Here is a 12,991-nt window from a genome sequence, read left to right as displayed (position 1 = left end):
ACCTCAGTAACAAATACAAAGCTTTTTTTAAAATCTGTTAAGAAAATGTAAATAGACAGCATGTCATTCATCATGAATATTCTGGATCTTTTCAACAGCCACCCAAACACATGCAAAATCTACATGGGTAGATGGGAGTAATCTGCCCTCTACTTTAAACTCGCAAGAAAATGTTCATACAATGAGCAAACATTATCCTATGAAGTACAGACCACCATGAAAATCTAATGCTCAACTCTTGATCCATTTTAGAATATCAAATCCAATGGTTTCAAACTGGCTGACTTGACTGGTGCATAAGCAGGTCCAATCCTGATCAACCCATTTATTTAAATAACACAATTCATGACAATTCAAAGTCCCAGTAATCTCACCACTTCAGGAGTCTGTCAAGTGGCTTAACGCATGGTCTAAGTCTATTTACACACATGGCACACAAGCAGGTATTTCCACAGCCAGTCATTCAGAATGCAGCTCTACGTTCACAACAAGCAAACAAGCAGGTGTGTCAAGCACCCCCCCTCGTGACTGGCAGGAAACCAACCTCAGGCTCCTGAGAGAGGAGAACCGAGGCCTAGCAGCCAGAGGGATTCTCAGAAACGACCTGTTACGGTACAGAGATCTGAAAGGGTTCCGGAAAGCCAAAGAGCAGAGGCAGAAGAGACAGCCTGTAAAAACCTACACAGGGACAGAGACTCAACACACTGGAAGACAGATGTGTTCGGCTGATCACAGCAAGACATATTACAGGCGTTCATGAAGAAACCAAAACATGAAATGGAAAGAATGAAGTATATTAATGAGCACATTTGCATTCTGCTAAAGGAGAGATGGGGGGGGGGGTTGTTAATAATAATAATAATAATAATAACAACAACAACAACAACAACAACAACAACTTCTACCCCAGTGTAGTGAGCCCATTTCAGAGAGCCTGAGATAACTGAAGGGAGAGAGAGGCCTGTGCTCAGCTTAGCTGCGCTAGACATGAGAGAGTGCTGTTACTTGGCAATGGTGCGGAAAGGCTGTGCGCAGGGGGGTTGGGGGGGGAGTGGGTGTGTGATGGGACCAGACCTGTCTTTCCTGTGCTCTCCTGTGGGAACGGGGCTGACTGAGATGCGCGGCAGCGTGGAGATGGAGTTCTGAGACTGGCTGGAGGCAAACGAGGACGTCTCCAGGTTGAGCGGGGACAGGGGTGGTGTGATGAGACTGGGACTGCTGCATTCTGAGTGGGACAGGGAACCTGGGACGCAGTCACACAGGCATACAAATACGCAGATGCAAGGTCAACTCGGTCAGCTCCATCCATGTTCACACAACAACAGCAAACAAACAATGTCTCAGTGAAACACAATGTCTCAGTGAAAGATTCAACATTATGCTCTCACAGATTATACTCTACAAAAGAGGAGCGCACCTCTGTCTGAGCCCAGCATAGAGCGCGGGTACCGAGGGGTGGAGGGGATTTTGATCCTTTCTGTGCGATGCTGCACATTATTGGATGAGCCTGCAATGCAAACAGAGCAACCCGTTTTAAACGAGGTACCCCAAGAGTGTGCCATATCCCAGGACATGCGAGGACGAGTCATGGAGGAGAGAGCCAGAGGACAGAGAGACGGAGACTGACCGAGTCGGGCACTGGATGGCAGCGAGTTGGTGCCGTGAGAGGCCCGACTGGAACGCGAACACTCAACAGGTCGCTTCTGGGTGAGGTCCAGACTAAGACGGCCCTGGTGCTGGGGACTGGGGGGAGGGAGGAAGAATAAAAACAAGAATACGCACAAGCTAAGAAGGTAAAAAGGGGGTCAGACTGAGCTGCACTGTACAAATGAGAACAGGTCATTTCAGCAAACACTCATTATGTGGGCTGCAGAACATTCAGGCCCCATTCAGAGATTACAAGCTGTCCACTGCTGAAACTCTTGAAAGTCATCCTTTTGTAACCAACTCAATGCAAGGTTAATTTACACCCAAACTCTGAATGTCAAAGTCTAAAGGGTCATATATTTAATTTCAATGAAAAGAAGTGTGCGTGTTCCGTGGGGACGCAACACGAAGTGCTGGTGATGCGGTTTGTGATACCTTGTATGTGTGTGTTGATGGCAGATCTGACTGGCAACGGAGGGACAGTTGCTGGTGTGCAGCCTGTGACTACGGACAGTGTAAACAGGGTTCCTCATCACTGCCGTAACCGCAGTACATGGTGACAGGCCTCGATGGGTGGAGTCTGCAGGTTAAACATATCCAGGTAAATGAAAAAACAGCTCAAGCAAACACGCTCTCCCCCTGCCACCGGCTATCATGGTCACCGGCCATGTATCCCTTTTGATGGCGTTTTTAAGGGGAGGGTTGCCACGGAGCTACGGTCTCCTGGTCAAGCTCAGTGGGGGGCGGAGCTGATGGCGCATGGTTTGTGGCTCCTCCCCTGGCCCCGGACATGAACCCAGCTGCTCTGGGCAACAGATGAGCAGACGGCAGGGAGGCTCACAAATCAGCTTCCCTGGCCAAATGATGAATATTCAAATCAGGTAAAAATAGACTTAATTATCGCAAGCCCCATGCATATTGTATGCGCATATGTCACCAGAAAGACTGTGTGGCACCCTGGACCCTGGTTCTACATAAAGATACCTCAGAAATGAGCACTCTTCTTGGCCTAAGACATTACTGCAAAATAAAATGAATGAACTATATATGATGCACATTATTGTGCTCAGTGAGTTAACTGTAGATATTTATAACAATAAACATGGTTTTTGCATTGTGAGTTCCCAAAACCATACCTCAACACCACAAAAAAAAAAAAAAAAAAAAAAAAAAAAAAAGAAAATCTTAAATCCTCCACACTACCAAACTGAAATGGCAGAGATCAGCTCAGAGTAGGAGGGGAGCATGACTCACTGGGTGGCAGGGTCCCATTGTAGACGGCAGGGACGAACCCCATGCTGTGTCTGTGAGGTCTATTAGGAGAGGAGCGCAAAACCTCCCTCTGCTCTAAACAGTCCCCATCATTAGAGTAGCTCTGTTCCACACACACACACACACACACACACAAAGATGAATTTGACATGTATTAGTGGGGCAAATGGACATGGTAGGGAATGTTATGTAATATCTGGCATACCATCAGGAGGCAGAGTTTAGCATTTCTGTGCTCTGCTGCCCCCGCAGAGCAGTGTGTGGCAGTGCAGCAGGAGCTGTGAGGCTGATTAAAGTGGGCACCAGGCCAAGGCCAAGATGGCGGAGAACTCACCTGGAAGCTCTGCAGGGGGATGGTCTGCGGCGTCATCCTAAGGCGCAGTGCTGGGGCCGACTTGGGCCGTGGCCGCTTCACGTCGGGCTCCTCGGGCCGCACGCGCCCGATGTCCTCCTCGCAGGACTTCCGTGAGCTCAGTGTCTTGGCCCCTCCCTCGACCAAATACAGGTTTCCGTTGCGGTCTCCCTGCTTCACATCCGTGATGGTGGAGTCCGATGCGGAGCTGCCCGCTGGCTTCGGCTTGAACTTGAATGAGTCGCTGCGCGTAGGGGGAGCTGGTGGAGGCGCTGTGGCTCCATCCGCTCTGGAGGGCTGCGGTGAGTGGCCGGTTAGGTACTCCACCTTAGATGGCGTGTCGGGTCTCTTGAAGGTGTCAGCGTCAAAGATGGACTTCCTCTGATTGGGCAACTTGTAGATAGAGAGTTGAGCAGGGCTATCTGTCGTCATGGCAACCCCCGCCACCATTTTGGGCCAGGTTCCTCCGCTATGCCTCTTGTCAGGCGCAGTCTCCAGTACAATGCACTCAGGGGCCGGGTCAGAGCGGGTGTAGCAGACCTCGTGGAAGGCGCTGCCAGCATAGCGGGCGGAGCCCAGCTCGGAGGCGGGCCGCAGACTTGAGGCAGAGAAGGGCTTTCGCTCCGGGTACATGACCTCCTCGGGGTCAGCCCGGGGTTTCCTCCTCTCTCCGCAGCCACCACCCACCTCGCTGCTATAGAGGTCTGTCTGGGTGGAGCTATTGTGCTTGAGATTGCGGCCATTGCGACAGTGCACCTCGGTTACATGCACCCTACCATTGGACTTGTCCACCTCCCGGAGACTCTCGAAGATATTCTGGCCTGATGTGCTCTGGGGGAAGAACTGGCCACAAGACAGATTTTTCAGGGCATACTTTTCAGGAGCAAGAGCTTTATGCCTGACAGTGTAAACTTCAAACAGGTTCTACTATTCTGAGGAACAAGCGAAATGTTTCAAATTACAGCATCTAAACCAGACAACTGACAGGGATTACAAAAGTGTGCCGTTGGAACAACTACTCTTTAATGCATCAAAACTTGTACTTCAATACATAGACAGTGCTGTCACGAATATGAGCTATACAGGAATGTGGGAGTAGGATCTCCATATTTAGAAACAAGAGCATAGCGCACAAGCTCACGCACACACACGCACACAGCCATGCAGACAGACGCAAACACTCACCTTCATGAGGGAAAGGCTGAGTGACTCTCTGCAGCCTCTTAGCAGAGCCTCACACTCTGTCACAGATTTGTTATCCAGAGCGATTCCATTTATCTGAGAAGGGGAAATGTAGGTCAGAGCTTCACTAAAGAACAGCACCAGCACTCTCTTCAGCCATTCTGGCACGTTCCGCAGCCCATCAGTACCAAGCCTGCGTGCTAATATATGCACGCATTTACATTGTTACTAGATGAAAAAAAAAAGGGGGGGTCATATGGGTCACAGACTCTGAACTTAACACCACACTCAAATATTCTGACATGCATTACTCAATCTCAGTAATAGAAGATGTTACATTCCTAGATGAAGCAGTAAGCATTATAAATACTGCACACAATTTTAAATTTCATTAGAATTCAAGTATATCTGCATAAAGTTGGTGGTATAAGGTTGTTGTGTAAATCATGTCCTAGTTGCGACAGGACATATTACATCAGTGGAGGACTATGACTGGATCAACTTTTTGGTTTCCCCATGTAGCATTACCAATCACTATTGTGACTATCATTCTGCATATCACCTAGCATAACTACAGCAGTTTGCTGAAGTGAAGGATTTGAAAGGCCATTGGCATAATTGGCCCAGAGTGTTTAAAATAAGTAACTGAATTAGGAATCTTTTCAAGTTAAAGTATTATTATTAATAAGGGATAAAGTCTGGCAAATTAATAGTAAACAAAAGGGCAGCTCCACAGTTTCAGCTGTTCAAAGATGGCATGATTGTTGACTTACGGCAATGAGGCGATCCCCGATGGAGAGAGAACCCTCCCTGGCAGCCGGGCTTCCTGCTGCTAGAGCCGTCACATAGACTCCGCCCTCCAGGCTTATACCACTGTCTGATAGAGGGTCAGCATGGGAGAGTGAGGGGAGGAGTTATTGATGACAACAGGAGCACAGAAGGGGCTACTTTTTATTCAGCTTTCTTTCCTACCCTGGGAAACGGAGCTAAGCTCTACCTTTGTGTCCGACGAGATTAATGTGGACAGGAGTAACCAGTCTTCCACCTAAAGACTTTCTCCTTCGAACCACCATATTGATCACGCCTCCTCCATTAAGCACGGCTTTGATGACCTGCGTCCTGTCTTTGTTAGTTAGGTCAATGTCATTTATCTTCAGCAGCCAGTCGTTCACTCTGGGACGAGAAAGACACGGCTGGTTAGGTCGAAGCAATGGGCAGCAAAGCAATGAGCGGCCACCAACTCCCCAGGCTATTATTTGGAGAGAGCTCAATAGGCTAAATTACCTTAGTCTTCCATCTGCAATACTTCCTTTGTCCACTCTGGTCACAAAAATCCCACAATCCCCTGGTATATATGGATCGTTCACTCCCTCTGCGATGTCAAACCCCAGAGCCTTCAAATCCATGTCATCCTGGTCAGAGAAAAAGACAGAAATCACACACAACAATCAAAATGGAAAGCCTAACTAAGATCCAACGCCTCTTATCCACACAAGGTCAAAGAGTGTTGTGTGGACTGATTTGAGGAACTCACCCTGTCCTTCTCAAACTCCACCACTTCAGTTTCCCACTCCAGAGAGTCTGTGTCTATGGCTGAATCGTGCGAACTGTGTGCCATCAGTGGGCAGAAGTGTGCCTCCCTCTCTCTCTGGCATTCCACCTTCTCCCTAGAGAGCACAAACATGCACCTTGCTATACAACCCTACACGCTCCTCACCCTAGAGAAAACAAACGGGCTCACTCCACAACAAATGTGGAAACCTGTACTTCTGAACAACTCTGCTTGCTGATAATTAAAGAAGAAATACACAATCCAAGAAATATTTATTGCTATTGCTTCTATTGCTCTATTGTATAAATGTCCTGTAACATACTTATGGAATAAAACACACACCAGAGAGAGAAGGGATATAAACATCAAGGTCATAGCCAGAAAACAGATGAAAATAAAACAGGATTAAGTAATAGGGAATACTGGCAAACTGCCACCAAGACACATGGGCTCAAAGTGCAATGAGGGAGATGCCCAGAGGGTATCAGTGACTTTAAAAACTCTGAAAAACTAAAATAGTTTTAAGAGAAAGGGAGGGACCATATTTATTTTTCATGCATTAGCCAGCCACTAGAGGGAGCTTGAGCCACAGGAACAGTGGACAACAGCACAAATCTGTTTCATGAGAATGTATGAGGGAAGGAGAGAGAGAGAGAGAGAGAGAGAGAGAGAGAGAGAGAGAGAGAGAGAGGAGAGAGAGGAGAGAGAGGAGAGAGAGAGAGAGAGAGAGGGGGGGTGGGGGGCTGGAATAATAGAAAGCAGACTAGCAGGGAGCGGCATAGAACAGCGCTCACTTGAGCTCTTTCAGTTCCCGGGCCGCATCATTCTTCTGTTTCCTCATGTCGTCCAGGTTGCGCAGAGCGTCGGCCAGGTCGCTAACAGCACGATCCCTTTCTCTGCGCAGGTTATCGCACAGGGTCCTGCCACACAGCAGATAAAACGTCCGTGCACTGAGCCCACATTCTGCCTACAACCATACAAACGCATGCAAAACCTCTCTTAATTGAGAAAGACCATGCTGAAAGGGGGCTGATTCTTCCCGCATGGCTTGCAGCTGTGGGACCGCACCGGATGCTCTCCCGCTCGGCGACGATCTTGTCCCTCTCCTGGAAAGCCCAGTCCCGGCGGCACTTGGCTACCTCGGCCTCCTGTACGGCCTCCTTCAGCTCCTGTGACATGGCCTCACACTGCTTACGCAACACCTCGATCTCTTTGTTGGCCCGCTCCATGTCCATAGTGGCCGTGTCTTGTTTCTGTGCACAACAACATGCTTGAGCTGCAAGACTTGGCTGGCGGTCACCAACGTTAATGCGATCCCACAATACTAAACAAGGAACATTTATTCTCTTGCATTTATTGTTCTGGTTAGTGCCACCCAGAACATAAGTGGTTTGGAACAATCACAGAGCCCTCTGGTGGAGTCGGGTTGCAAATCAGTTCAGCTGCATGTTTCCATATATTTGTCTGATACAATTAGAAAGCCGCTTTACTACATGTGTTGATTTCTTCTGGAATAATCGTGTAGCTCAGATCAGGTTATAAGTGGCTGTGTGTGTGTGTGTGTGTGTGTGTGTGTGTGTGTGTGGCGTGAGAGAGAATGTATACATATAAAACAGTAGGCAACGCTGAACTGCTCAGAGAAGATCTCTAACATTTTAAAAGCTCCATGGATTTTTCACACAAGCAAATAGTATACATAAATGGGTGCCATAAAAGATGGTGATAATATAAAAATAAAATCTAAGAGACAACTATAAAAGCCATATAACAAACTAAAATTCTCGATCATGAAAGGTTAGAACAAGATTTTCCCAGATGAACTGAATAGAGTGAAAATCAGAGTGAGTATTTCTGCATTATTCAGCAAATCTGGAAGACACAACTGAGAGTACAAGGCCCTTTCGTTTGGAAGGTGACAGTGACGAGCTGCTGAAAGTTTCATCCAAGATGTGAGAGGTGCTCTGCGAGACAGGGAGCTCTCTTTACCTGCGCTGACAGCGTACTGCCTGAGCTGCCATACCCATCCTACATTAGCACACACAGCACTTTCATAATCAATCCCAAAAACAGCAAAAGGCCATCAGCGCCCAGGCACTGAGGAATTACACTTGATCAAAACAGTCAACTCTTGCAAAATTTAAAAATACATTCAAAGATATCTTCCAGATCGAACTTAATCAAACTGCATTTATATAGTACTTATTATTTCTGTATTACTTATTGTTAATCACTGACAAACCCTTAGCAACAAAGTTCTGCACATTTAACCGTGAGAAGTAACATTAGAAATAAATAACACCCCCCCCCCCAAAAAAAGTCTCCATGCATGGGGCTCTTGGCCGGGGGGAGGCCCAGAAAGAGGGAAGTGTCACGGCTCCGAGCCTGTGTATACCTGTCTAGCCTGGTAGTACTCGCGCAGCAGCTGGTCCCTCTGGATGATGGCTTCTGTGCGTTCTTTCCTGGCCACGTCACGCTCCTCGCGCACAGTCTCGATGTCTTTGCAGGCCTGACTCAGCTCCTTCTGTGCCTCCGCTTTATCCTTAACTTCATGGCAGTACTTCTCCAGCAGCTCATTCCGCTCACAGATGGCACGGTCTCGATCCACCAGTGACGAGTTGAGCTCCTGCGAAGCACAGCGGATGGCAGCAATTGGCAAATAAATAATGCTGTTTCCCACAAAGCTGGTCACGCATTACACGACATGACATCCATGCTGCGGATCGTTCCTGTAAATCACACGCATTCATACGATCTCTACAAGCCTCGGCTAATGTGCTGGCTTGTACCTGTCGGAGCGCCTCCAGCTCCTCGCTGGCCACCATCCTCTCCGACGAAGTGTTCTTCAGGCGGGCCTCAGCCGCCTCCAGCTCCGTCTGCAGCTTGTCCACCTCCTTGATCACCTGGTCACGCTCACTCATGATCAGCCGATACTCACTGAACACGGAGTCACGCTCCTCCTTGTACTTCTCTGCATCCTTGGCTGCCTTCAGTTGGAAGTTCTTGTAGCGCGTCACCTCTGACTGCAGCCTCTCCATCTCCCGCTGCAGCTCCTTGTTCTGTGCTGAGGCCTTGCTCAGTTCCTGCTGCACTGAGTCAAACCTGTGACCAGACACCCATCAGAGTGAGGGGGGTTGCTCGCCAACACCTGCAATCACGGCTGCTGATAAAGTAATGCGTGACCACACGGTACATGAGGTTACCATTCACCCTAAATTCCATATGTATACTTATTCTTAGTGGGGAATGTAAACATTAATGGTTCCGCTGCCAAACTCATCTCTTCGCCCTTTTGTGCTTACTATCCATAAGCTTGTCGCTTGGTCACACAGTACTACAGCCTGTGCAAATTTCCTGCACAAGCACGCATAGCTGGAGCTCCTGCCTCTTACCTGCGGACAGAGGCCGAGTACTGCTGCTGGTAGTGGATAGCCGTGTCTCTCTGCTTTATCAAGGTCTCAATCTGCTTCTGCAGTCGCCCATTCTCCTCGTCGGCCTGCTGCAGACGGCTCAGGTCCGTGTTGTGATTGGCCACCTTCTCACTGTATCGCTTGCTCAAGTTGTCATACTCTTTCTTCAGCCCCTCCAGTTTATCCATGGCTGTGTCGTAGAGTTTCAGCACCTCTGATGACCCGTTCTCCCTAATAACCTAATAACAAACGCATAGGCAAGAATCAAAACCTCATGTTGCTCAAAAGCTAATGCAACCAGCAGATGGCAATAATGGGTGAAACGAAGGGGACTGCATCTTCATCAGAACATAATAAACAGAGAAATCTGTAATCAGTGTATTGACCAAATAGTCCTTTACCAATATACTTGGCTACTGCACTTTATAAACTAAAACCACTAAAACCATAATGATTCCGCAACATTTATGTGATGAAAGAATTTCAAGCAACTAAAGAAAAGCACAGGTACCTGCTTAATTAAGAATGAATGCGTCACTTCCCATGGCAACCTGTAACATACCCCCTCCCTCCTGCATGACTGACATGTGGGTCTGGCTCTGCTTCGGCCCATGTTATCACAGCTTGTGCTATTGACCAGCTGTAAGAGTCTTGGAGTCCACTCCCATCAGTCATATAGCACTTGCCCTTCCAGGCTGCCTTTTTCACAGCACGCGCGGTGTGTGCAGGCTGTCAGGGTGGGGGGGGCTAAGCTTTGCTGACAGGTCCAAAGCCCATTTAGTGCAGCTTCAACATTCTGCACAGACCATGTACAGATAGCAGCTCAGCACACTACTACTGATCCTGGAGAGCTCATGTTACCACCTTCCCGCAGGATAAAGACCTCTGCAAAGACACCGCGGAGGGCGGAGGTAGGGGACTGAGAATTGTGTGTGCATGCGCATGTCTTTGTGTGTGTGTGTGTGTGCGCGCTTCCAAATGCAAATGTTTCAGGGGTTTAATCCAAGAAGAAGCCTAACAAATGGGTCAGCAGCAGTGAAAAAACTAAACCAGGAGCCTGTTGTAAGTGGTGCAGGGAGAAGAGTGGTGCAGTGTTTACACAGTTCCATCTGCACATCAAGGTCAGGTCTGCTCACTGCCTCGCAGCCCAGGGGCATACAGTCTCAGTACTGCATCCCTGCACATTTGGCCTATGTACTGCATGCACTCGCTAATCTATAACAGAGTAATGACAAATGCATCCCAGAGTAATCAAATGCCCTGGCTGGCCTTCGAAAAATCTCCTCTTTCATAGATCAACATTATGATGCAATATAACCCAGATGTGGAATTTTACCCTGACTAATACCATTAAAATGTAGCACGTAATTCCTCAACTGCAGGGGACGCAGGGTATTCTGCAGGTATCCCTTTATTATACAAACAGTAAACTATTAGATATACACAATATTACATTAGATACACATGAAATATTACACAAGACATTTGTCAGTGCCATCTTCATGTATGTTTGCCTAAAAAAATCCTATCAAATTCAGTAAAAGGAAACTCTACACCAAAAAGGCTTAAATTTCAGAGTCCTCTTAGCCATACATGTTCAGTCATCATAACTGATCCTGAAATTAAAAAAGCTATTTATGTATTTTATAACAACAAAGATGAGACATTATGAAAAAATAGCTGAATTGTCATGTGCCTTACAGGTACTGATATTAGACCATTTTACATTCAAACAACTTATTTTAAATGTAAATGGTAATATTTGCCTATAGCTGCGCTATACACAGCAGGCAGTACCTTGGCCCAACTCTACATGAGTGCAGAAAGGCTCAGGAAACACACACACACACACACACACACACACACACACACACACACACACACACCACACACACCACACACACCACACACACCACACACACACACACACACACACACACACACACACACACACACACACACAGTACAGCAGCACTGCTTGCTCCAGCAGTTTTCTTTGCAATATTTTACTGTGGCATCTGCTTCCCTGGAGTCCCCACTGTGGAAGTGGCTGGGTGGAGTTTGGCATCTGCTTCCCTGGAGTCCACAGTTTGTTGGACACATACCTGCTGGTGCTGCAGTCTCATGTCAGCCACTTCTTTCTGGTCTTCAGAGTGCAGTCGCTTCAGCTCCTCACAGCTCTGCTTCAGATGGTTGTGCTCTCTCACCAGCTGAGAATTATCCCTCCTCATCACCTCCATCTCCTCCTTCAACTGAGACTGATCACTCAGGACACGACTGTGCAGCATGCTAACACACACACACACACACACACACACACACACACACACACACACACACACACACACACACACACACACACACACACACACACACACACACACACACACACACGCCTTGATGTAATGGGTATAACTAAGACTTTGCTTTGACTTTGACTGCTTTGACTAAACTACATAACAGTCATTTAATTATATTGTTTCTTGATATGAAATTCACTTCTGCTTAATACTGTAAACAAGAGCCCTAAAAGCTTCCCAAAATGAGCCCCACAGGTACATGAAAAGGGCTTTATTGCCTAGCACTCTGAGGAGGACTACAGATAATGTTAACACCATTTTACAAAGAATCAATAAGACTACCAGCACAATAACAGTGTCTATGGTCCCTGCAGTATGGCACAATGTTCCTCCTCTCTATAGCAAAGTGACAACATGGCTTAGCCAGTTGGCTAAAACTCATCAGTTTTGTCCTTAAAATCAATCAAAGGTTATGCAGATAATAGTAAATAATACAACGATCCTCTTCATCTACCCAATCCCGCCTCCCTACATACATGCCAGCAGAGAAGGGGACAGTAGGCCATGTGTCCTGATAGAAACAGATAACCAACAGAATTACTGCACCTGCCACATCTATGCATGTACCTGAGCTACTGATTACATGAAGCTTCCACATACACCACATACTTATGACAGAGAGCACCGTATGCACAGAATATCAACTTTTTATTACAAAGTTTTACTGGCCATATTAATGCTAATGAGCTGACTCACTCCACATTGTTTCTTTATGAGATTAAGTGTGTTAAACGTGCTCACAAAGAATGCCCAGCGGGCATGCTAACAGCCTAGCGCTCATCTTGTATCTTGGTTTCAGAGCCACAACAATACTGCAGAGTATTCCAGGTCTAATTAAAACTTCTACTACATGTAGATCGCTTCTGGCAACGGTGCCTGCTCTCGCCTCCCACACTGCTGCTCTGTGGGGCAGAGCCTGCAGTGGGCAGAGTAGGGGAGGAGATGTAGTGTTGGTGGGAGCAGCATACTCACTGGTAGAAGTCAGCTTCCTTCACTGCCTCCTCGCACCTTTTCAGGGTCTTGGTGTGTTGGTTCTGTAGCGACTGCAGGTCAGCCATGGCCTTCATACACTGGGTTTTGAGACGCTCGTAGTCATGACTGGCTTTGGAATTCGGCCTTGGGAGACAACAATGAAACCCATAAGCACTGTACCCTGCTCTGTCTGCAAGGGCAGAATTCTAATGTGCATTACTGAAATGAAAATAAAATACCCCTTCAT

At 47.3% G+C, this 12,991-nt stretch overlaps 1 protein-coding gene across 1 annotated transcript in view; it reads right to left on the bottom strand.

The window, feature by feature from the left end:
* The window catches only part of dlg5a (discs, large homolog 5a (Drosophila)), a 35,671-nt gene that overhangs the window by 9,288 nt on the left and 13,392 nt on the right, over positions 1-12,991 (bottom strand). The window contains 19 exon segments of the mRNA XM_027015173.2: positions 545-622; positions 1,075-1,243; positions 1,418-1,507; positions 1,628-1,743; positions 2,083-2,227; positions 2,902-3,022; positions 3,254-4,114; positions 4,457-4,549; positions 5,227-5,330; positions 5,451-5,626; positions 5,738-5,865; positions 5,988-6,120; positions 6,800-6,925; positions 7,074-7,258; positions 8,398-8,628; positions 8,792-9,104; positions 9,395-9,651; positions 11,518-11,689; positions 12,745-12,888. Of these exon segments, the coding sequence (XP_026870974.2) occupies positions 545-622; positions 1,075-1,243; positions 1,418-1,507; positions 1,628-1,743; positions 2,083-2,227; positions 2,902-3,022; positions 3,254-4,114; positions 4,457-4,549; positions 5,227-5,330; positions 5,451-5,626; positions 5,738-5,865; positions 5,988-6,120; positions 6,800-6,925; positions 7,074-7,258; positions 8,398-8,628; positions 8,792-9,104; positions 9,395-9,651; positions 11,518-11,689; positions 12,745-12,888 (3,642 nt within the window).

The sequence above is a fragment of the Electrophorus electricus genome, chromosome 11 (genome assembly GCF_013358815.1).
Source record: "Electrophorus electricus isolate fEleEle1 chromosome 11, fEleEle1.pri, whole genome shotgun sequence".
Lineage (NCBI taxonomy): Eukaryota > Metazoa > Chordata > Actinopteri > Gymnotiformes > Gymnotidae > Electrophorus > Electrophorus electricus.
Note: the sequence above shows the minus strand (reverse complement) of the source record. Positions and strands in the feature narration are given on the sequence as shown.